The 22,944-nt window shown below is 43.5% G+C and overlaps 1 protein-coding gene across 1 annotated transcript in view; it reads right to left on the bottom strand.

Annotated features, from left to right (window-relative positions):
• The window catches only part of lsm14ab (LSM14A mRNA processing body assembly factor b), a 101,237-nt gene that overhangs the window by 16,673 nt on the left and 61,620 nt on the right, over positions 1–22,944 (bottom strand). The window contains exons 3-6 of the mRNA XM_078210528.1: positions 16,336–16,468; positions 11,683–11,805; positions 5,904–6,071; positions 4,843–4,923 (exon numbers count right to left, since the gene is read on the bottom strand). Coding sequence (XP_078066654.1) covers positions 4,843–4,923; positions 5,904–6,071; positions 11,683–11,805; positions 16,336–16,468 — 505 coding nt within the window. The remainder of the gene's footprint in view (positions 1–4,842; positions 4,924–5,903; positions 6,072–11,682; positions 11,806–16,335; positions 16,469–22,944) is intronic.

Below are 22,944 nucleotides of genomic sequence, written 5' to 3'. Positions count from 1 at the left end.
CTAAAGGTTTAAAGTTTATTTATGAGTGTCGCAAGTAGGCTTACATTAACACTGCAATGAAGTTACTATGAAAATCCCCGAGACCAAACGATACCATTAGATAAAGCAATAAATAAGCTAATTTAAATGGACCTGTGGATGGACATTCTAATCACGAGGAAAACTTTCCTCATCCATTACGCCACCTCACACAAACCCTTCAGGCAGCCTATAAGCAACTGCAGCTCTGAAATAAAACTACTGGCAAGATTAAACTGCAAACTTGAATCCCAGACCATTCCCAAGGTTCACTTTGTCCGTCAGCAACAAGCAAATTCTATACTGGCTGCATCAGGACTCTCTGGACAGAGTCTGTTAACTGTAGTGAAGGGGAATTTTTACTGCGCTCTTGAAATTCACTTTCAGGGTTTAAAGAACACACACTTTCTCTCGAAACTGCAGAGGTGCAGCTTTATGTATTGTTAAGATCCCAGCTGATTTTATCACTGGACAAATCAGATTCCAGTGAATCCTGATTCGGTGGATCCTTATTTTATTTTAGAACATAGAAAAAATACAGCACAAACAGGCCCTTCAGCCCACAAGTTGCACCGGTCATGTCCCTACCTACCTAGGCTTATATATAGGCTTATCTATAACCCTCAATCCTATCAAGTCCCATGTACTCATCCAGAAGTCTCTTAAAAGACCCCATCGAGCTTGCCTCCACCACCGTTGCTGGCAGCCCATTCCACGCACCCACCACCCTCTGAGTGAAAACCTTACCCCTGACATCTCCTCTGTACCTTCTCCCCAAACCTGTGTCATAGCAGCCATTTCAGCCCTGGGAAAAAGCCTCCGAGAACCCACCCGATCTATACCTCTCAACATCTTGTACACCTCTATCAGGTCACCTCTCATCCTTCGTCTCTCCAAGGAGAAAAGACCGAGCTCCCTCAGCCTATCCTCATAAGGCATGCCAACCAATCCAGGCAACATCCTTGTAAATCTCCTCTGCACCCTTTCAATCATTTCCACATCCCTCCTGTAATGAGGCGACCAGAACTGAGCACAGTACTCCAAGTGGGGTCTGACGAGGATCTTATAAACCTGCATCATTATCTCCCGACTCCGAAACTCAAACCCTCGATTGATGAAGGCCAGCATACCATACGCCTTCTTAACCACCTCCTCTACCTGCGAGGCCGTTTTAAGAGTCCTATGGACCCGGACCCCAAGGTCCTTCTGATCCTCTACACTGCTAAGAGTCTTACCCTTGATATTATACTCCTTCATCCCATTTGACCTGCCAAAATGGACCACTACACATTTATCTGGGTTGAAGTCCATCTGCCACTTCTCCGCCCAGTCTTGCATCCTATCTATGTCACGCTGCAGCTTCTGACATCCCTCCAACCTATCCACAACACCACCAACCTTCGTGTCGTCAGCAAACTTACCAACCCATCCCTCCACTTCCTCATCCAGGTCATTTGTGAAAATGACAAACAGCAAGGGTCCCAGAACAGATCCCTGGGGCACTCCACTGGTGACCGACCTCCATTCAGAAAAAGACCCATCTATACACACTCTCTGCCTTCTGCAGGCAACACAGTAAGAGTTTTAACAACACCAGGTTAAAATCCAACAGGTTTATTTGGTAGCAAATTTCTGCAGGCAAGCCAATTCTGGATCCACAAGGCAACAGCCCCTTGGATCCCATGCCCTCTCACTTTCCCGAGAAGTCTTGCATGGGGGGACCTTATCGAACGCCTTGCTGAAGTCCATGTAAACCACATCCACCGCTTTTCCTTCATCAATGTGTTTAGTCACATTTTCAAAGAACTCCACCAGGCTCGTAAGGCACGATTTGCCTTTGACAAAGCCGTGCTGACTACTTATGAGCATACTAAACTTCTCTAAATGTTCATAAATCCTGTCCCTCAGGATCTTCTCCATCAACTTACCAACCACTGAGGTTAGACTCACCGGTCGGTAATTTCCTGGGCTATCCCTATTCCCTTTCTTGAATATGGGAACCACATCCGCAATCCTCCGGAACCTCTCCCGTCTCCATCGACGACGTAAAGATCATCGCCAGAGGCTCTGCAATCTCTTCCCTCGCCTCCCACAGTAACCTGGGGTACATCCCATCTGGTCCCGGCGATCTTGATGCTATTCAAAATTTCCAACACATCCTCTTTCTTAATGTCCACATACTCAATCTTTTCAGTCTGCCTCAATCCTGTAGTACAACCACCCAGGTCTTTTTCCACCGTGGATACCGAGGTAAAGTATTCGTTAAGCACCTCTGCTATTTCTTCCGGTTCTGTACAGACTTTCTCACCGTCACATTTTATAGGTCCTATTCCTTCACATCTCATCCTTTTACTCTTCACATATTTATAGAACGCCTTAGGGTTCTCCTTAATCTTACCTGCCAAGGCCTTCTCGTGACCCCTTCTGGCTCTCCTAATTTCTTTCTTAAGTCCCTTCCTACAAGCCGTACACCCTCATCTAGATCCCTTTCATCGCCTAGCTCTCTGAACCTTTTGTACGCTTTCCTTTTCTTTTTGACTAGGTTCAGCGCAGCTTTCGTGCACCACGGTTCCCGTAACCTACCAAAACCTCCCTGTCTCATCGGAACGCTGTCATGCAGAACTCCAGACAAACATTCCTTGAAAATCTGCCACCTTACTTCGGTACTTTTCCTCGAGAATGCCTCCTTCCAATTTACGCCTCTAATCTCCTGCCTGATGGCTTCATATTTCCCCTTACTCCAGATAAACACTTTCCTAGCTTGCCTGATCCTATCTCTTTCCAATGCTAGCGTAAAGGAGATAGAGTTATGATCACTATCCCCAAGATGCTCCCCCACTGAGATCCGACACCTGTCCAGGCTCATTAGCCAGTACCAGATTGAGTACAGCCTCTCCTCTTGTAGGCTTATCCACATGCTGTGTCAGGAAACCCTCCTGAACACACCTAACAAACTCCTCCCCATCCAAACCCCTTACCCTAGGGATATTCCAATCGATGTTTGGGAAATTAAAGTCTCCCATCACGACAGCTCTGTTATTACTACATCTCTCCAGGATCGGTTTCCCCAACTGCTCCTCAACATCCCTGTTACTATTGGGCGGCCTGTAGAAAACACCCAGCAAAGTTATCGACCCCTTCCCGCTCCGAACTTCCACCCACAGAGACTCCGTAGACAATCCCTCCACGGCTTCCACCTTCTCTACAGCTGTGACACTATCCCTGATCAGCATTGCCACTCCCCCCACCCCCCTCTTTTGCCTCCCTCTCTGTTTAATTTATAATTGTATTTGTGAGATAAGGAAAGTGAAACATGGTTTCAGTTTCATTTAGTTTTGCCCCTGCACTCTGCGTGCGCATGTATGTGTGTGCGTGCGTGCGCCAGCGACACAGAGTTTAGGGAAACTCTCCCTCTTTAGCAAACCATGGAGGTGTTACTGAACACATTCACCAGAGTCTGCCAGTGCACTTCTAGCGTGAAGAATAAAATGTTTAATAAATCAAAAAAATGAACATTACACTGGACAAAAAGATGTGAAATATTTTCAATACAAACACCTGAAAATTATTCAAACTCACTATTCCTTTTCTCCCAGTAATACCCTTACAAACACAATACCCGAGTGAAAATTTAACACCAACTTAGCAACCCTGCTTCTTGCTTGGGTTGGCCCAGTTGAAAACAGTTTTCTGTCCAGTATGTTTCTGAGCAGATGCTTTTTTCCCCCCCCAGTTGGTATATTTCCCGGAGACAGCTAAAAACTGCAATCTAAACTCCTTAATACTTCAACTTCAGAGCAAACATACGAGTTCTTTCAATCAGTTCCCCAGCAGTTTTTCCAGATTTCTCACTTGAGAGCTCAGAACCTCTGCCTTGTCTCTCTGGCGCGTGCACACACATACACGCGCGCGCAGAGTGCAGGGGCAAAACTAAATGAAACTGGAACCATGTTTCACTTTCCTCATCACACAAATACAATTATAAATTAAACTTAGAAATTGCGCACCAAGTGAGGTCTGTATCAGCAGAACTAGAATACATGAGAAAATGAATTTACAGCTCATACAGCAAAGGGTTGTGTAATTTTGAGGCAGTGATCTCTTAGCTTCATATTGGAACCAAGTTTTTTGATATAATAATGAACAGCTGCAGGTTTCAAATGAGACAGGAGAATAAGAGCTACAGGATGCATTCACCCCAAACCCAACTAATTAGTTCAACTGACAGGAATTAAACTTGTCAAATATTGGAACAAGGATACACAAGCCAATTTCCAGTCAGTGACTGGACAGAGGGATATTGTATTGAGGGTGGCCAGTTAAGTTGAAGAAAAAAAAGTGGCAGATTCCTGATGACTGCACAGTGGCTCGTGCTAGAAATGCCCACTTGTCAATATTGGGGTTTGGCTGTAAGCCACGACAACACATGACAGAAACCATACACCAGCAACAGATACGCAAAGGGTATCTACTGGCAAAGGCTATACGAAATTAGAAAGATGAATACGTGAACTGGGAGGCCCGAACTGAATTGTGCCATGATTAACCTTTTGAAGCACTTCATAATGATGGATATCAGAGCCGCCAGGCAATAGTTATATAACTTAATATAACAGTTGCTTTCATCAACCCCCTTCCCAAGGAGGGACCATTTATACACCATCACCTCCTCCTCCACAACAAGCCCAGGAAGTAGAAAGCAGGCAATAATATTTCCACATACTGCCCAGACCGACCGTCACACTTCAATAGGTTTTCCCAGCAGCGAGTTAGTTGCACTGAACAAAGGAATAGTTACAGTTGGATGGTAAGCAAGTCATGTACCTGATGGCCTCCTGTTTGGTTCCCGATTTTCATTCTTAAAGTGATCATTCTCTGGCCGTAGACCTTTCTGCGATTCAAAGACTAATTAAATAAAATAAAGCAATAGTAATGATAAATAATAGGTCGGCATTATTTATCAAGTATTTCTAAGTACCAACATTTTAATTTTAATACTGAAAATAATTACTGATATTTTAAACTCTAACTCAAGAGGGTTACCGCAATAAAACATGAAGAAAATCTCAAAACTGTTCAAACAAACCACAATGAAAATAGGCTTTCAAGTCGACGTTAGATCACAAATCAATTTACATGGTTTTGGACGCCAGGGACAAATTAACTTGCTGGTGAATTACAAGACCAGAAATCACAAGGAAGTCAAAATACTCGCAAGTTGGATACTCATCACCAACTGCAAACTTTTATCCTGGTAAATCAATGATGGTTTTCTCAATGTATAAATTCTGAAATAGCATGTGATCCTCGTGTGTCATATACCATTCTGACTGGAATATAGAAGTCCTTATTTTCTAATCTATAATAAGCCACGGTAACCTTTCACCAGTTGCAAACATATGTTTTCTTAAGAATCAGTAACTTAGACATGCCAACGCAAACCTGGGCTATAATTCCTCATGTATATCCTTAAATGCTCAAGTTGTCTAAGCTAAACTGCCTGTGTGCCCTATTGCATAGAATAAGTTCATAACACATCTGCACAGACCCACTCCAGTCACTGTGGAAGATCTATCAGTGGTCAGAAGCAAATGTACCAGCTCAAGACCTTCAAAAAGGCACAGAAACCATTGCATTTGTTAATTGTGCACTGCTAGTGACCAGCGAATTTACACTGCTCCATTAATGGGATGCATTTCACAGTTGTTGAGCTCTCACATGACCTATACTGTAGGCAGTGCTGCAATACAGCATCAAGACATGAGATTTATGTGCATCTCCAAACAGAAACCACACCAGCGTACACTCGAGCACAAGTGAGAATTGGGCCAAGTTTGCTTGATTCAAGACTGCAACTGTAAATTAGACACAAACTCAATTCTTACCTTTTCTTGCATCATGAGAATCTGCTGGTTTGTGGTGGTGAACTGATGGCATAGGTCTGGCTAGGACAGGGCTTCTCCTGCCCACAGGGGCCTGAGAAGTATTAGTCTGCACTGCCTGTTCCATTGTCGGACTTTTCCTCATGGGATCCAGCTTTGGGCTTGATCGGCCTGAAAAAGAATGTACCAATTGCCTATTTTAAAGACAGCCATACTCGTACAGACTGTATGCTGCAAACATCTGTAGCTAAAATAGATGCTAGCTAATCAGAGGCCGAGTATGCAAGGTTTCAGAATGACAAACGACTTTTAAAACGATATACACACAGAGTTTCATTCACCTTCATGACTTCTCGCCTTGCTCACTGACCTGTGAGCAGAAGCTTCCTAAGGTGTTGCCGATGTCCTTAACCAATGAGTAGGAAACATATCAATTGTCCAGAGTGCAAAGTGGAGATTCTCAGCCCCGTGCCCAAGAACCCCTATCCTGCCCTTCCCTCTTTTACATTGTGTCCAACATAAAGCACTACTTTCAGCATAGTTAACAGAAAGGAACAGTGAGGAGAAGGTCAAGAAAACCTAGGAGAACAATTTAAAAATATTCAACATCTGCAAAGTTATGGTGTTGGCTTGGCCCAGTTGGTTGCACTTTTGAAGGCAGATTTGCAGGAGTGGCGTTAAAGCAAACTGGTGTGACAAACTATGCCAAAAGGTTGCAGATAAGTTGGAGGAGGAGGAATTGTTTATTAGAATCACAAAGGATGTCATTTGCGGCTTTGATAAGCACTGATTAAATGTTGTGGCAGGGCAGAGGGCAGAGCCCAGTGTGGAGAGGTTCAGGCATGCAGGTTGTGGGTAAAATGAGTCCGGATCTGGGCGATTACAATATGCTGAAAGTATAGATGGGTCAATGATGTGTTCTCTTGGAGAATGGGTGGAGGAGGCAGATTTGAAACATGGGCAATGTATAAAAGAATTGTTTCTCTTCATTCTTTTTGAAAGTGTCAATTATCCCTTTAAAGGCAAATAATAATGAAGAATGGCAAGTATGAAGCCTAGAGCACCATCTCAGTCGAACATCACACACTACTTCCAGGAAATTGACATTTCCAAAGACTTCGCAGCCAACGAAACCAAACACCTTCTTGGCTTTCCTACCTCAGTCCTTAATCCTATCTCTTTCATGAGACCCATCCCCTGCATCCCTTCAGTGTGGCACGAATGTGAGAGTTACACTCCGCACAAAAGTCCTGTTGTCAACATAGTTGGACATGCACATTTTGGAACATTACAGAAGGTTTAAATGTTATTATAATTTTCAAAGTCCCATCATCAAGTTGATCTTCTGAGCTAACTGCCCAAATCAGAAGCTAGCAAAGTGCAACTCTCATTGATAATAAAAACAGTGGCAGAGTTAGTTACTATTATGGAGACTCAACTCTATTTGGAGGGACAATGCTTCTCAACCACCTGCAACAAACTAACTTCCCGATTTCCATATTATGAAAAAGATATGGATGCTTCCCGGAATGGGTCAGTTGGCTAACTGCACTGGTTCAAGAATTACTCAGCTTTTACAAATTTAGATGCTCCCAGATTTGGTCCTTTGTCTGTACTGGGTTAACTAATTTCAGTCAGGGCGTCACAGTTGATGTATGTAGGGTCGGAGTGGGAAAAAGGTCAAAGCAGGATCTCCGTTCCTAATTTCAATCCCCTGATCCCACAAATAAAGCCAGGACACAGGACGTGGACAAAATCAGGCTCGGCAACAATGTCTCTCTGGAAGTTGAGTGGAACGTGTGTCCTGTAGTGTGTGAAGTCATGGATGCTACCAGTGCCCGAATCAACCGGATGTGCACTAAGTGCTTCCAGCTGCAAAAACCTGAGCTCTGGGTTTCAGAACTCAAGTGTCGCATCCACGAGGCTAAACTATGTGGACAGCACATTCAGAGGCAGTACATTGCAGTTTAAGGGCCTGGAGGCAGAGAGGAAATGAATGACCACTAGGCAGTTCAAGAGAACTAGGCAGGCACAAATCTGTTCTCCATTTTGGTAGCTGATGAGGGCACTGGCTCCTCAGGAGGAGGGCAGTCAGAGCTGGGCTTGTAGATCCACACGCAGCTTGGCTGTACAGAAGGGGAGGAAGGAAGGAAGAGCAGTAGTGATAAGGGATTCGTTAATTACGAGAACATTTCTGTGGCCATAGATGTGATTCCAGGATGGCAAGTTGCCTCCTTGGTGCCAGGATCAAGGATGCCACAGAGCGGATACAGGACATTCTTCTGGGGAAGGGTGAACAGACAGAGGTTGTGGTCCACATTGGTATCAATGACTTGGGTAGGATCAGGGATAGGATCCTGTAATCAGAATTTAGGAAGCCAAGTCGAAAATAAGGAAGCCGGACCCCAAATGTAACAATCTCGAGTTCACTCCCAATGTTACGGGAAAGTGAGTACATCAATAAGAGAATAAGGCAGATAAATGCATGGCTAGGAAGATGGTTCAGGAGAGGAAGTTTTAGATTCCAGGGTCACTGGGAATGTCTGTTCAGGAGATGTCACACGTACAAGTGAGACGGGTTGCACCTGGAGAGAGCTGGGGCTGAGTTCCTTGCTGGCATTTTGCTCATGCTGTTGGGAGGACTTTAAGCTAACATGGCTGGAGTGTGGGAACCAAGAGAAAATATCAGGCACAACATAGAGAGGGACAGAAAGCATGAGTATAGAGAAGAGCAAGTTAATAGATGAGGTTGGAGTACAGGAGAAGTTAATGATGTCTAAATCAGGGTTACTGTGCATGTTTATGAATGCACAAAGTAACTAAGATTGGAGAGTTACAGGCGGAGACTACCACATGGAAACAGGATGTTGTGGTAATAACAGAAATTGGCTCAAAGGAGGGCAGGACTGGGTGTTAAATATTCCTGGGTACAAGTAGTTCAGAAAAGATAGCAAAGGAAGGGGAGGGGTGGTGGTATTGGTTAGGGAGAGCACTGCAGTGCTGGAGAAAGATGTTCCAGAGAGTTCAATTTGGCTGGATCTAAAGAACAAAAAAGGATGCTCGGTGAAGTCTATAGGCCGTCAACTAGTGAGAAGGATGACAAACACATCTGCAGCAAAACAAAGAGATGCAAACATCACAAGAGCAGTTTTAATGGGGAGGTTTCAATTATCTAAATGCAGGCTGGGACAGTGGTGGCATAAACAGCAGAGAGGGGCAAAAGTTCCTAGATTGTGTTCAGGGAAATTTTCTACAGCAATACGTGTCCAGTCCAACAAGAAAGGATGCCCTGTTGGACCTGATTCTTGGAAATGAGATGGGCCAAACAGATCACATCTCAGCGGGGGAATATTTAGGAGACATTGATCATTGTATCATGAGGTTTAGGATGATGATAGAAAAGGATAATAAGCAATCGAGAGTAAAGATAATTAACTGGAGGAGAGCTAACTTCTATGGAGCAAGAATGGAACTGGGCCAGCTAGATAGGAAGGAAAGGTCGGCGGGAAAAACTGTAGCTGAACAATGGACTCCCTTCAAAGTAGAAATGATCTAGACAGTCAAATAATTTCCTTAAAATGGAAAAGTAGGACATACTGTCTACATCAACCGGGACGAAGTAAAAATAGTCGAGAGCTTCAGGTTTTTAAGGTGTCCAGATCACCAACAACCTGTCGTGGTCCCCCCCGTGCCGACACTATAGTTAAGAAAGCCCACCAACGCCTCTACTTTCTCAGAAGACAAAGGAAATTTGGCATGTCAGCTACAACTCTCACCAACCTTTACAGATGCACCATAGAAAGCATTCTTTCTGGTTGTATCACAGCTTGGTATGGCTCCTGCTCTGCCCAAGACCGCAAAGAACTACAAAAGGTCGTGAATGTAGCCCAATCCATCACGCAAACCAGCCTCCCATCCATTGACTCTGTCTACACTTCCCGCTGCCTCAGCAAAGCAACCAGCATAATTAAGGATCCCACGCACCCCGGACATTCTCTCTTCCATCTTCTCCCGTCGGGAAAATATCTGAGGTCACGTACCAACCGACTCAAGAACAGCTTCTTCCCTGCTGCTATCAGACTTTTGAATGGACCTACCTTGTATTAAGTTGATCTTTCTCTACACCCTAGCTATGACTGTAACACTACATTCCGCACTCTCTCCTTCTCTATGAATGGTATGTTTTGTCTGTATAGCGCGCAAGAAACAATACTTTTCACTGAATGTTAATACATGTGACAATAATAAATCAAATACAAGTCAAGAGCTCCCTAGATGAGAAAGGGGATATAAATTAATACAAGGAAGAAAGGTGTGCTTATGACAGGCATCAGATAGAAAATATAGTAGGTTCCGAAAAACATATTGGAGAAATGAAGAGGGATTATGAGAATAGACTGGCACCAACATGAAGGGGAATCCCAAAGTCTTCTATAGGTACATAAATAGTAAAAAGGTGATAAAAAGGAAGAGTATAGCCAATTAGGAACCTAAAAGGGAACTTACAGATGGATGCTGGGGGCATCAGGCGAAGAATGAACGACACTCCGAAAGCTTGTGCTACGAAATAAACCTGTTGGACTTTAAACTGGTGTTGTGAGACTTCTTTAATATATTAATGATCCAGATCTTGGTGTGCAGGAAGTATTGTAAACTATGAAGAGGACAGTGTAGAATTTCAAAAGGTCACAGACAAGTCCATGGAGTGGGCAGATAGACGGCAGATGAAGTTCAATGCAGAGATGTGAGATGATTTTTTTTGGCAGGAAGAACACGGAGAGACAATATATAGTAAGGGGTAAAATTCTTAAAGGGAATGCAAGAACAGAGGGACCTGGGTGTATATGTGCATAGATCATTGAAAGTGGCAGGACAGGTGGAATGAGTAGTTAATGTGTATAGTATTCTGGGCTTTATTAATAGGGACATAAAGTACAAGAGCAAGGAGATTTTGCTCCAAGAAACTAGTTAGATGTCAGCTGCAGTACTGCGTACAATTCTGGGCACTGTACTATAAGGAGGATGCGGACGCAGTGGAGGGTGCAGAGAGGTTTACAAGAATGGTCCCAGGGATGAGAACCTTCAGTTCAGAGTATAGATGAAAGAAGGTGAGTCTATTTTCCTTGGATAGGAGATTTGATAGGGATTCTCAAAATCATGAGGGGGTTGGACAGAGGGAGAAACTATTCCCACCCATAAAAGGATCAAGAACGAGCGAGTATAGATTGCTTCTTTGGCAAATCACTTCAAATGTGATATGAGAAAAATATTTTTCACAAAGCGAGTGATTCAGGTCTGGAATGCACTACCTGGACGTGTGGTGGAGGCAGGTTCAGCTAAACCATTCAAGAGGACATTACTTGAATAGAAACAACATGCATAGATATGGGGAAAAGGAAAGGCCCAATGTTCATTTGGAGAGCCACGGTCAGAAAAAATGGGCCAAATGGCCTCCCTTCCAGGCCACAACAATTCTGTGATTCTGTGAAATCCACTGACTGCTCTGGGTAAGATAGCAAAGAAAGCTCAGCCCTTGAAACCTCAGCTCGAAAAAGGATATGAGTAAGGGAAATGGTTGAAATATACTGTCCACTTCAGATTTGCACAAGTCTCGAGGGCCCTGATGCATTTTTATAATACTCAATTCAAACATTGCAAGGGAGACTGCACACAATTGAAAATTTACAGCAAACATTCATAAGTGCCCTCTCAATTCTTAAATGGAAACTTTTAATTGCATAATTTAACATTTTGTTGTATTTTAATATGTTAAAGACTTTACCCTGAAAAGCAAGCTGCAATTTCAGTGAGCCCATGTCGGGTTTGACGGTCGAACCCAGTGAGCTGGTCTGTGTAAGTGATGCGAAGCTGGTTTTGTTGCTGTTGAAAGATGACGAGGGACCTCCTGTTCATGTTCAGTCACAAAAACATGGGGAAGAATTCAAAAAGAGATAAAAGATTACAAAGATCTTGCCATCACTGGCACATCAGAATCGATCATCACAGACAGTGCAAAGCAAAACATATCCCTTTCCCAAGATTTCTTACAAATAACTCGTTAAACTGTAAAATTCTGTTTTAGAAGGTAACATCTAGATTCACAGGATAGAAACTAACCCTCAACCATTGGGTATGGAACAATGGCATGCTCAGTTTTGAATTTCTGAAATGAAATATCACCTGCACAATGTGAAGACTGTACTCATTACTAAGAGGGGAATTACAACCATGACCAGATATTTGAGGATGTTGAGTTATCATAAAACCACATTGATTCATCCCTTCATCCCAAAACAAAACTTTTCAAATAATCTAATACACACACTGGCATCAAATCTACATGTAACCAACTCCTCCAAAAACACCAGGGTTCAGCTGCCAACATGTGGCATGCCAAGGCTGCTTTACTTGTAAAAGAAAATTCGCTAAGTTAGAGTGTCCCAGTTTCTCCCCAGAATCATTCCTGTTGGTCATTTCCAAAGAGAAAATGCCAACTTCTATAGGGAGTTAATCTTCAAATATAATCAGGTAGGAACTAGAGATCAAAGACATGCAACAAAGGTACTGAGGCCTGTCAAATAACCTTGTTCACATAGAAATCACTGCTCAGAAAGAGGGTGGAAGATTGCTATGGCTGATAGCTGTGGATTAGCAACAAGCTACACAGATCAAACCATTGCAGCTTCAATTCCAAAGTTAGCGACTTCAACCAGAGCAGCAATATGTCCCTGGTGACTTCGGGAAGTGAGGAAGAAATGTCTCAACCAGTTCTTTCTACAATGTCCACAATGTAAATTGAAGCCTCTAAATGGATGAAAAATGGATTGGGTTTGTCTGTGGTGCCCTCAAAGATCCAGTTACACTACACCATTCACTCATGACCTTAGTTTCGCTAAGTTTCGTGGGCGGCACGGTAGCACAGTGGTTAGCACTGCTGCTTTACAGCTCCAGGGACCTGGGTTCGATTCCTGGCTTGGGTCACTGTCTGTGTGGAGTTTGCACATTCTCCTTGTGTCTGCGTGGGTTTCCTCCGGGTGCTCCGGTTTCCTCCCACAGTCCAAAGATGTGCGGGTTAGGTTGATTGGCCATCTTAAATTGCCCCTTCGTGGCCTGAGATGTGAAGGTTAGAGGGATTAGTGGATAAAAAAGATGTAGGGATATGGGGGTAGGGCCTGGGTGGGATTGTGGTCGGTGTAGTCTCGATGGGCCGAATGGCCTCTTTCTGTACTGTAGGGTTTCTATGATAGTTTCAATTTAAAAAATGGCCAGTTGTGCGAGCTTCAACACATCAGTGGAGCAGTGAAGGGGGAAAGAGAAAGGCAAACAAAATTTGTAGGTTTAATACGTCAGTATTTCTGAATTGATCTACACAGAGCTTGGTTGCAAGTCTAGATATAGGAGTCAGTGGAATCTTGCAAAGATGGAGGAAGTTACTCAAATGCTTACATGATTACTGTCTGGAGTCACTCAAGAACAGATGCATTCAACTCTGCCATTCTTTTACAAGATCGCTGCTGAACTTCAAAACAGATCCCTTTTGCTGACTGTTGCCCACATGCATGGTTGCCACATTCCAATCATTTCCCTCTGCGTAGTATTTTTCCGACCGATGTAACTGAAGTGTTTCACATGCAAAGCAAGGGCAAGTGAAGTGAGGTGCGTGCTGATTGCTCACAACATTGACTGTGAGAGCTGTGCGCTCCCTGTGTTCAAAGTGTCAATATTTCTTTGGTTTTTAATCATTTGAAGTTGATGACAGTTCTAATATGTAAACGATTAAGCATTTGCTAAAACTCATTATGAAATATTCAGATGTATAACATTTTATTCGTGGGGTCATGGCTAGTCAATATGCCAATTTCAATCTTATGGTCTATTGAGATGAACAAGGGCTACTCCCACAGCCCACTTACTAGCCTAGCTTGCCATCAGTGCAACATAGACAATGTCACAAATTCCAAGAATGTGTAGGGACAAGGAGACCTGGGGATGCTTATGCATCAATCTTTAAATGTGACAGTATATATTGAGAGAGTGATTCGCAAAATGGCCGGCACAGTGGCAAGAATGCTGCCTCAGTGTCAGGGACCCAGGTTCGATTCCGACCTGGAGTGTCTCCGTGGAGTTTGCACGTTTTCTCCGTATCGGTGTGTATTTCTTCCGAGTGCTCTGGTTTCCTCCCCACAGCCCAAAGTTGTGCAGGTTACGTGGCCATGCTAAATTGTCTCTTCGTGCGAAAAGGTGTGTAGGTTAGCTATGGTAAATGTGCAGGGTTACAGGGATAGGGCAGGAAGGTGGGCCTGCTTAAGATGCTCTTTTGGAGAGTTGGTTCAGACTCTGGGTTGAACAGACACATTCTGCACTATAGGGATTCTATGGTTCAAAGCATACAAGATCTGGCATTTCATGAATAGAGGCATTGAGCACAAAAGCAGGCAGGTTGTGCTGAACTTTTATAAAACGCTGGCTAGGTCACAACTGGAGTAGTGTGTCCAGTTCTGGTCACCACATTTTATGAAGTATGAGGGACATTGATGGGGTGCAGAGGAGATTTACCAGAATGGTTCTAGGTATGAGGGATTTTAGGTTGGAAAAGTTGGGATTGCTCTCCTTGGAGCAAAGGAGATTGAGGGGAGGTTTACAAGAGATTGATAGAGGTTTACAAGTTTAAGCCAGTTTGGGTGTGGCAGATATGGGGCACAAAGAAAAACTGTTCCCATTAGTTGATGAAACGAGCACTTGGGGGCAGAAATTTAAGGTCTTGGGCAAGAGATGCAGGTGAATATGAGGAAGAACTTTTTTCTTTTGATACAATGCATGGTCACGGTCCAGGACTTGGTGGAAACAAGCTGGGCACTTCAGGGGAAATAAGCTTGCAGTGCTACAAGAATGGAGCAGCGGGGAATGGGACCGACTGGATTTTCCTACAAAAGCCTAGCATGGGCTCAATGGGTCGAATGGTCTCCTTGTGTGCCATCATGACACCATGGCTATGACATGCCTTTGAAACTGAAGATCCATGCAGAGAACTTTGATAAAGTATCATTGAAGAACTGCCACCAAGGTGAGGCTTTATTTCAATACTTGAATACTTTAACTGTTTAAGTGTGAGCTGGAATGTTGAAAGTAAGCAGGCTATTCAAGTGGAGGTATTAGTCAAACCAGTTGGTTTTTCAACTACTGCAGCAACTATTAATATAGTGCCAGATGAACAAGAACATCTCAGTCAACACTACGCCAGCAAACTTGGATCATTCTTATACCAAACTCTCCAATGGAGGCCAAGGGTTGAAGTGTCCCTAGATGGTTAACAAGGGACAGGAGTTTTTTTTAAAAAACAGCAACTTAAAAATGGAGTACCCAAAAACACTGAAGCCTAGAGTTCCTTCCTGAAAGTAATATGGACATACTGGTTGGGCCTATTTTATATGCATTACAGAAGTGGCACTCTGATGTAAAAATACACTTATTCTATTAGATACCTGGTCTTAAATAAAATTGCTTGCTTTAGGTTGCAAATTAATTGAGGGGGACACGGTGGTCGAGTGGTAATACCACAGGTTCAGTAATCCAGACGCCTAGTTGGCAGTGGGAACAATGCGGTTTAACTTTTAATTGCCCTCTGAAATAGCCATGCAAGATGCTCAATTCAAGGGTTTTAGGGGTGAGCAATACATGCTGAGCTTGCCCACAACCCATGTAAGAATACTTTAAAAAACAAATACATATTCATTTACATACTAATTTAGTCTTGAACAAAATATGTTTGGTTTCCAAGACCCAAACAGACCATAAATTTTCAATGGCTGACATAGAAAGCAGTTGATCTCAATCAAGCCCCACCCTCAATAACTCCCAACACATCCCATCTCAACTTGCTCCACAATTTCAAAAATATACATGATGTGCAAGATAACTGCTGCCATCCCTTCAGTGAAGCAAGATAGACAAAGCCAAAGCAAAATTTCACCAGACAACACCCGTGATCTGCTCATTGGCATCAGTCACAATGTTGCCAGGAAAAAAAACAATTTCGCTGGCATTTATAAAGCATCTTTCATTTCCTGAGGTGTCTTAAAATGCTCCACAACCAATTAATCAACTTTGAAGTATGATCATGCCCATTTCAGTGGGATCTTGTACGCAAATTGACTAACAATAATGACATAGATAATCAGCAACTCCACTTTTGGTGGTATTGATAAAGAGAAAACATCAGGAGAACAGCACTGCTCTTCAAAGCTCCTTGGGATCCTTCAGATCCACTCGAGCAGAAATACACAGCTCCGGGTTAATAACGCAATGAAGAATGATGGCTTTGATGATGCAGCATTGTGTTTGTACCACATCAAAGAAAGCAACAGCAGCAGAGGGTAGAATCACTTGGATGATTTTTCCATTTACTAACTTCATACAAAAACAATCAAAAACTTACCGACACCCACGGCATTGTACTGTTGCGTCACTAGCGGGCTTGGCCCAAACTGGCTGTATGCTGGCATTCTGCTGAATGGTGGATAGGAACTCACGGATTGGAAAGAAGAGCTCGAGGATGAGCCAAGTGAAGACTGTGGAGGGAAAGAATAAAAAAAATGATGATCCAGCCATAGAGTGTCGAGGAACCGATCTGCAGCTTGCAAGCTCCACTCTCCTCCTTGACATTCAATAATTTAATGGCCAAGTGGTTACCTTGATGGGAAAATTATTGGATAAAGTTCTGACAAATAGTATGAATTGTCAATTAAAAAGTCACTGATTAATCAAGGACAATTAGCATGAAGTTAAGGGGCAGTTATTCAGAATGACGTAACAAGGAGGATTGATGAAGGTACTGCACTTAATGTAGTCCACACAGATTTTAGAAAGGCTTTTGACAAAGTCCCACACGACGAACTGGTCAGAAAATCAATAGCTCATGGGAGGCAAAGTGGCAAATCGGATCCAAAATGAGTTGAGTGTTGGGAGTAAAGGGTGTTTGTGTAACTGGAAAGTTGTTTTCAGTGGGGTTCTTCAAGGTTCAATACCAAGTCCTGTGCTGACTGAGGTATATGTCAATGAGTTAGACTTAAATATAGGAGGCATGATTAAGAGGTTTACAAATAATTCAAAAATTGGCTCTGTGGTAGATAGTGAGGACAAAGACTGTAGACTGCAGGAAGATACCAATGGATTGGTCAGGTGGGCAGAAATTGTAATTCAATCTGAAGGAGTGCAAGGGAATAGCATTTGGGAGGGTGAGGCAAGGGAGTATATAATAAATGGCACAAAACAGAGAAATGCACAGGAACAGAGGGGCCTTGAGTTCTACGTTCACATATTCCTGAATGTAGCAGCAAGAGTTAAGGTGACACCTGGGATTGCCTCCTTTATTAGTTGGGCCTAGAGTATAAGAGCAAGGAGGTTATGCTAGAATTGTATATAAAAAAAACACAGCCTCAGCTCCTGTACACAATTCTGGTCACATTACAGAAAGGGCCCTTCGCACTAGGAAGGGACTAGAGGAAACTTGAGGATGTTGCCCCAGGAAAGACTGGATAGGCCTGGATTGCTTTCTCTATGTACAAAACAGAGGAAACTTAAATGAAGTGTACAAAATAGAGATGCCTAGGAAAGAAGAGTGCAGTTTTCCTGAGCAAAGAAATCAATGTTAATTGTATTAATTAATGTTAAATGCATTCAGATGGGGGAACTCATCAGATAATTACACGTGCACAGAACAATGGCCGCAATATTGTTGTACCAGTCGGACATTTTGATTCCTCCCCAGAAGTTTCTGTCACTAAGATATGGAAAAATCTCATGCATTTTTCCTGGGACAAAATGATGCACTGGGTTGGTGCTGAGATATTATGGCTCCTGCTTAGGGACGCACTCAGGTGCACACAGGTGGTGATTTTCTGCCTTCAGATCCTACAGCAATACCTTTACATCGAGCCTGCTCCCAGATGGTGTGCATTGGTGACATATTTCTCCCATCATGTGCAAGGCCTCAATTACGACCTACAGCTCTTATTCAAAGACCTGGGAGATCTCAGCGCCTCCTTGCTGGAGTTCCCTGTCTTACCAGGAGCCGATCAAAATCTGGAACAGAGTTTCTTCCGACTGGAGCTCCCTCCCATCAGGAGTAGCTGTTGAGGTGTACAAGATAAGGGGGATTGACAAAGTAGATGTTGAGAGGATGTTTTCTCTTGTAGGGCAATCTAGAACAAGAGATCATAGTTTTAGGATAAGGGGTGGGGGATTTAAAACAGAGAAGAGGAGAAATTATTTCTGTCAAAAGGGTCGTGAGCCTGAGGGATTCCCTACACCAGAGCTTGGAGGAGGCCGGAACCTGGATTAAATTTGAGGAAAAGTGGACAGAGTTTTAATTAGTAATGGTTTGAAGGGCTATGGTGAACAGGCAGGCAAGTGGAGTTGGGGCTGAGAGGAGATCAGCATGATTGTACTGAATGCTGGAACTGGCTTGAGGGGCTAAATTGCCTACACATGCTCCTGGTACTTATGATTCTTATTGTTGGAGAGTTGCTCAGGAGTTTGCATCTCCACCAGTACAGATTTCACATGGCTGGTGGCAAAGGAGGCTTAGCTGCTGTGGTGACCAGAGTCAGGGATGTGCTGGGTGCCACCACAAGGCTAAAACACAAATGCTGATAAACTCAGCAGGTTTGGTAACATCTGTCGAGACAGAAACAGAGTTAACATTTCAAGTCCAATATGATTCTGCTTCTGAACTGCAGAGGTAGAAATGTGATGGATTTTATGCTGACCCTGGCCAGCAAGGAAAGAGGGGGTAAAAAGGGGGCAGTGTTACACCTCCTGCAATTGCATGGGAAGGGGATAACATGCTGCGGGGAAGATAGAGGAGTGGAGCAGGGTGTCACGGTCCCTTCAGAATGCTGACAGGGAAGGAAAGGGGAAGATATGGTTGGTGGTGGCAAGATGCTGGAGTTGGTGGTAATGGGAGGGGATGATCCTTTAAATATGGAAGCTACAGAGGTGGAAAGTGAGGACAAGGGGAACCCCATACTGGTCCTTGGAGGGAAGAGAAGTGGCAAGCACAAAAGTGCAGGAAATGGGTCAAAGTTGAGGGCCCCATCAACCTCAGTGTGTGTGCGCATCTGTGTGCATGCATGGGTGGGGGTGCGGGGGGGGGGGGGGGGGAGAGAGATGGAGACAGAGAAGTCAAGGAAGGAAAAAAAGTGTTGGAGCTGGATTGTGAGAATGAGAGAAGGATGGAAATTGGAAGCAAAATTAATGAATTGTTCCAGTTCTGCATGAGAGTAGGACGAGGCACCAACACAGTCTCAATGTGCCTGAAAGATGTGTGGGAAAGTCCCCCTGTGGCAAGAACAGGCCGAAACAATACATTTACCCAGATAGTCCTGCTTTCGGATTTTGGAAAGGAGGCAGAAGCAGGCTGTACAGAGTTGGGGAGGGCGGGGGAATTGAGGGTTCAAGACTGTGGAGGGACGATGTCCAGAGGAGATAAGGTCAGTGACAATCCGGGAAACAATGGCTTGATTAGGTGGTAGGGTCATGGTCAAGTGGACAATAAGAAGTGCCTGAGAGTTGGTTCTCAGCCTCTGCAAGGTAGATCATAGAATCATAGAATCCAAACAGTACAGAAAGAGGCCATTCGGCCCATCGAGTCTGCACCGACCACAATCCCACCCAGGCCCTACCCCAATATCCCTACATATTTACCCACTAATCCCTCTAAACTACGCATCTCTGGACTCTAACGGGCAATTTTTAGCATGGCCAATCAACCCAACCCGCACATCTTTAGACTGTTGGTATGGCGGACAATAACAGCACCACCCTTAATAGCATGTTTGAGCAAAGTCAGGGTTAGGTCAGAGTGGAGGGCAGCAATTTCAGAGTGAGTCCGGTTAGAATGGAGGAGGAGGAGGAGGAGAACAGAGATTCCGATGGCTGACATCACATCGACAGTTCACTTGTTTTATTTCAGATCTCCAGCATCGGCAGTGTTTTGCTCTTATGTGCTTAAAAGAGCCGTGAGCAATCCATGTCCCAGACTTTTGCCCTCCCTTCCAGCTCGTTCCACCCAGCAAGCCTGCGTATTCGAAGAATCATCCTCCACATTTATACCAGCTCCAGCATGACACCACCACTAAACACAACTTCTCTCCATCCCAGAATGCTGACTGAAGGGACTGTTCCCTCTGGTACACCTTTGTCCACTCCTCTATCACCCCCAACATATCATCTCCTTCCCATTCAAATTGCAGGTGGTCTACCATCTGGCCCTTTGCTGTCTCTCTCCCCACTATCTGGAGGTCCAAACACTCCTGCCACATGAAGCAGTAATTCACTTGTACTTTTTTCAATTTAGTCCACTGCAGTAACTAATCACAACACAGTCTGCTCATGTTGGAGACCAAACGCAGACTGGGAACGCTTCTGTTCAGTCGGGAAGCACGACCCTCAATCTTACTGTTACTTGCCATTTTAATTCACCTTCTTGGTCTCATGCTCATATTTCTGTCCTTGGCCTGCTGCAACATTCCAGTGAAGTCCAACGTAAACTGGAGAAACAGCACCTCATCTTCCAATTTGGTACTTTGCAACCTTCTGGACTCAACATCGAGTTCAACAACTTCAGATCATAGACTCTGGCATTCACTTTGAATAGTTTTCCTCACGTGCCAATCTGTAGCTTGCTAATGCTTCCTGAAAATGTGGATCATAATTCTACGATTAACACCTACACTGGACCAATGCTATATATTTTTTGCTACAACCATTACCATTCTTTGCCTTTTGTTCCATCGAATCTTTAGCACTGAATCTATCCCGACCTCTAACTTTCCCTGACCTTGTGTAATCTCAACTATGTTAGGGGATGTGGATTTTAAACAAAAGATATGATTTACACACAGATTAAATAAGTAACACAACAGGTTTAGTGAAAGAGATGTTCTCTGCACAGAACAGAAACTGAAATTAAAGTGAATACCCCAATAACATCACCATGAAATCATGTGCCTGGCTCTTAAGGCAATCATGCAACCACTTAAATATATAACATCCCTCCCACTTTACTTTGTGATCATGACACCAAATTACTATCATGTTATACACTGGATCAATAATTTTCCAGAAAGTACAAAGCATCATTAATCATTATACACAGTCAATAAGAAAGTTGATCAGGTGGACATCGATTCCTCTTTGGTTAGAATTATAGAATCCCTACAGTACAGTGCTGAACGAGGCCATTAGGTCCATCGAGCCTGTACCAACAACAATCCCACCCAGACTCTATCCCTGCAATCCCACATGTTTACCCTGCTAACCCCCTTGACACTAATGGACAATTTAGCATGGCCAATCAACCTAACCCACACATCTTTGGACTGGTTGGATATGATATTCTGGAATTTGACTGTCTTTGACCCTAGAAGTATGATTTGGAACTTCAGTAGACACTTCTTTTGGAACTAATTCTGCATCATTCTCACATGGTATAGTAGCGTAGACACAATCAGGCAACTCATTTTCAACAAAGTCTTCCATAGCAGTATTCAGAACACTCAGGACTAAAGAAGTCAGTAATTCTGGAGATGATCCTGAGACATAATTGGTCAGCATGATGTCGCCAAACTAGTTCATCTTCAGTTTGAACCATGTAAGAAATTGGACCTGTTTTTGCTCAAATTACCACCAGCATACATTTCTCATTCATGGTAGAATTACGAGCCAACACTCGGTCCCCTTGAAATGAGCGTTGTTTTGCTCTTGCGTCTCGTCTAGCAACTTGAGATTGTTGCTGGCGCTCTATTATCTCAAGCTTCTGGAGGTAGTAAGAAATCAACATTCTCTTTACGACTAGTGATGTAGGTGAATTTTGGGCAGTTGCACGAGTAGTGTTTCTATAAGATGCCAAAAAGCTATTCACATAACGCGATAAAGAACCTTGCTCTCTTGAAGCTTTTAAAGAATTTTCCAAAGATTGTACAAATTTTTCAGCTTATCCATTGGTTGATGGATAAAGGGCAGATTTTATACACTGAATACCATTTACTTTGAGATAAACCTCAAACTCTTGGTAAGTAAACTGTGAACCGTTATCGATAATGATCTATTCTGATTTGTCAAGTCTTGCAAAGTAGAACGTACAGGGTAAATGGTAGGACTCTGAAGAGTGCAGTTGAACAGAGGGATCTGGGAATACAGGTACAGAATTCCCTAAAAGTGACGTCACAGGTGGATAGGGTCGTAAAGAGTGCCTTTGGTACATTGGCCTTTATAAATCGGAGTATCGAGTATAAAAGTTGGAGTGTTATGGTAAGGTTATATAAGGCGTTGGTGAGGCCGAATTTAGAGTATTGTGTACAGCTTTGGTCACCTAGTTACAGGAAGGATGTAAATAAGATTGAAAGAGTGCATAGAAGGTTCACAAGGATGTTGCCGGGACTTGAGAAGCCGAGTTACAGAGAGATTGAATAGGTTGGGACTTTATTCCCTGGAGCGTAGAAGATTGAGGGGAGATTTGATAGAGGTGTATAAGATTTTGATGGGTATAGATAGAGTGAATGCAAGCAGGCTTTTTCCACTGAGGCTAGGGGAGAAAAAAAACAGAGGGCATGGGTTAAGGGTGAAAGGAGAAAAGTTTAAAGGGAATATTAGGGGGGGCTTCTTCACGCAGAGAGTGGTGGGTGTGTGGAATGAGCTGCCGGATAAAGTGGTAAATGCACTTTTAACATTTAAGAAAAACTTGGACAGGTTCATGGATGAGAGGGGTGTGGAGGGATATGGTCCAAGTGCAGGTCAGTGGGACTAGGCATAAAATGGTTCGGCACAGACAAGAAGGGCCAGAAGGCCTGTTTCTGAGCTGTAATTTTCTATGGTTCTAAGGCATTTTAGGCCACTCCCAAGGGGGTAAAGACGACAAAGTGATGTACTGCTCATTTATGTGCAGGATTGACACTGTCCACTTATCTGAGCACCCAGACTTGGCCACCAAAAATAATTACACTCTAATTCCTTCATCCAGACTCTATACCAGGATGTCCTTCAT

The sequence above is a fragment of the Mustelus asterias genome, chromosome 4, assembly GCF_964213995.1.
Source record: "Mustelus asterias chromosome 4, sMusAst1.hap1.1, whole genome shotgun sequence".
Lineage (NCBI taxonomy): Eukaryota > Metazoa > Chordata > Chondrichthyes > Carcharhiniformes > Triakidae > Mustelus > Mustelus asterias.
This window is presented reverse-complemented; position numbering and strand designations above follow the sequence as displayed.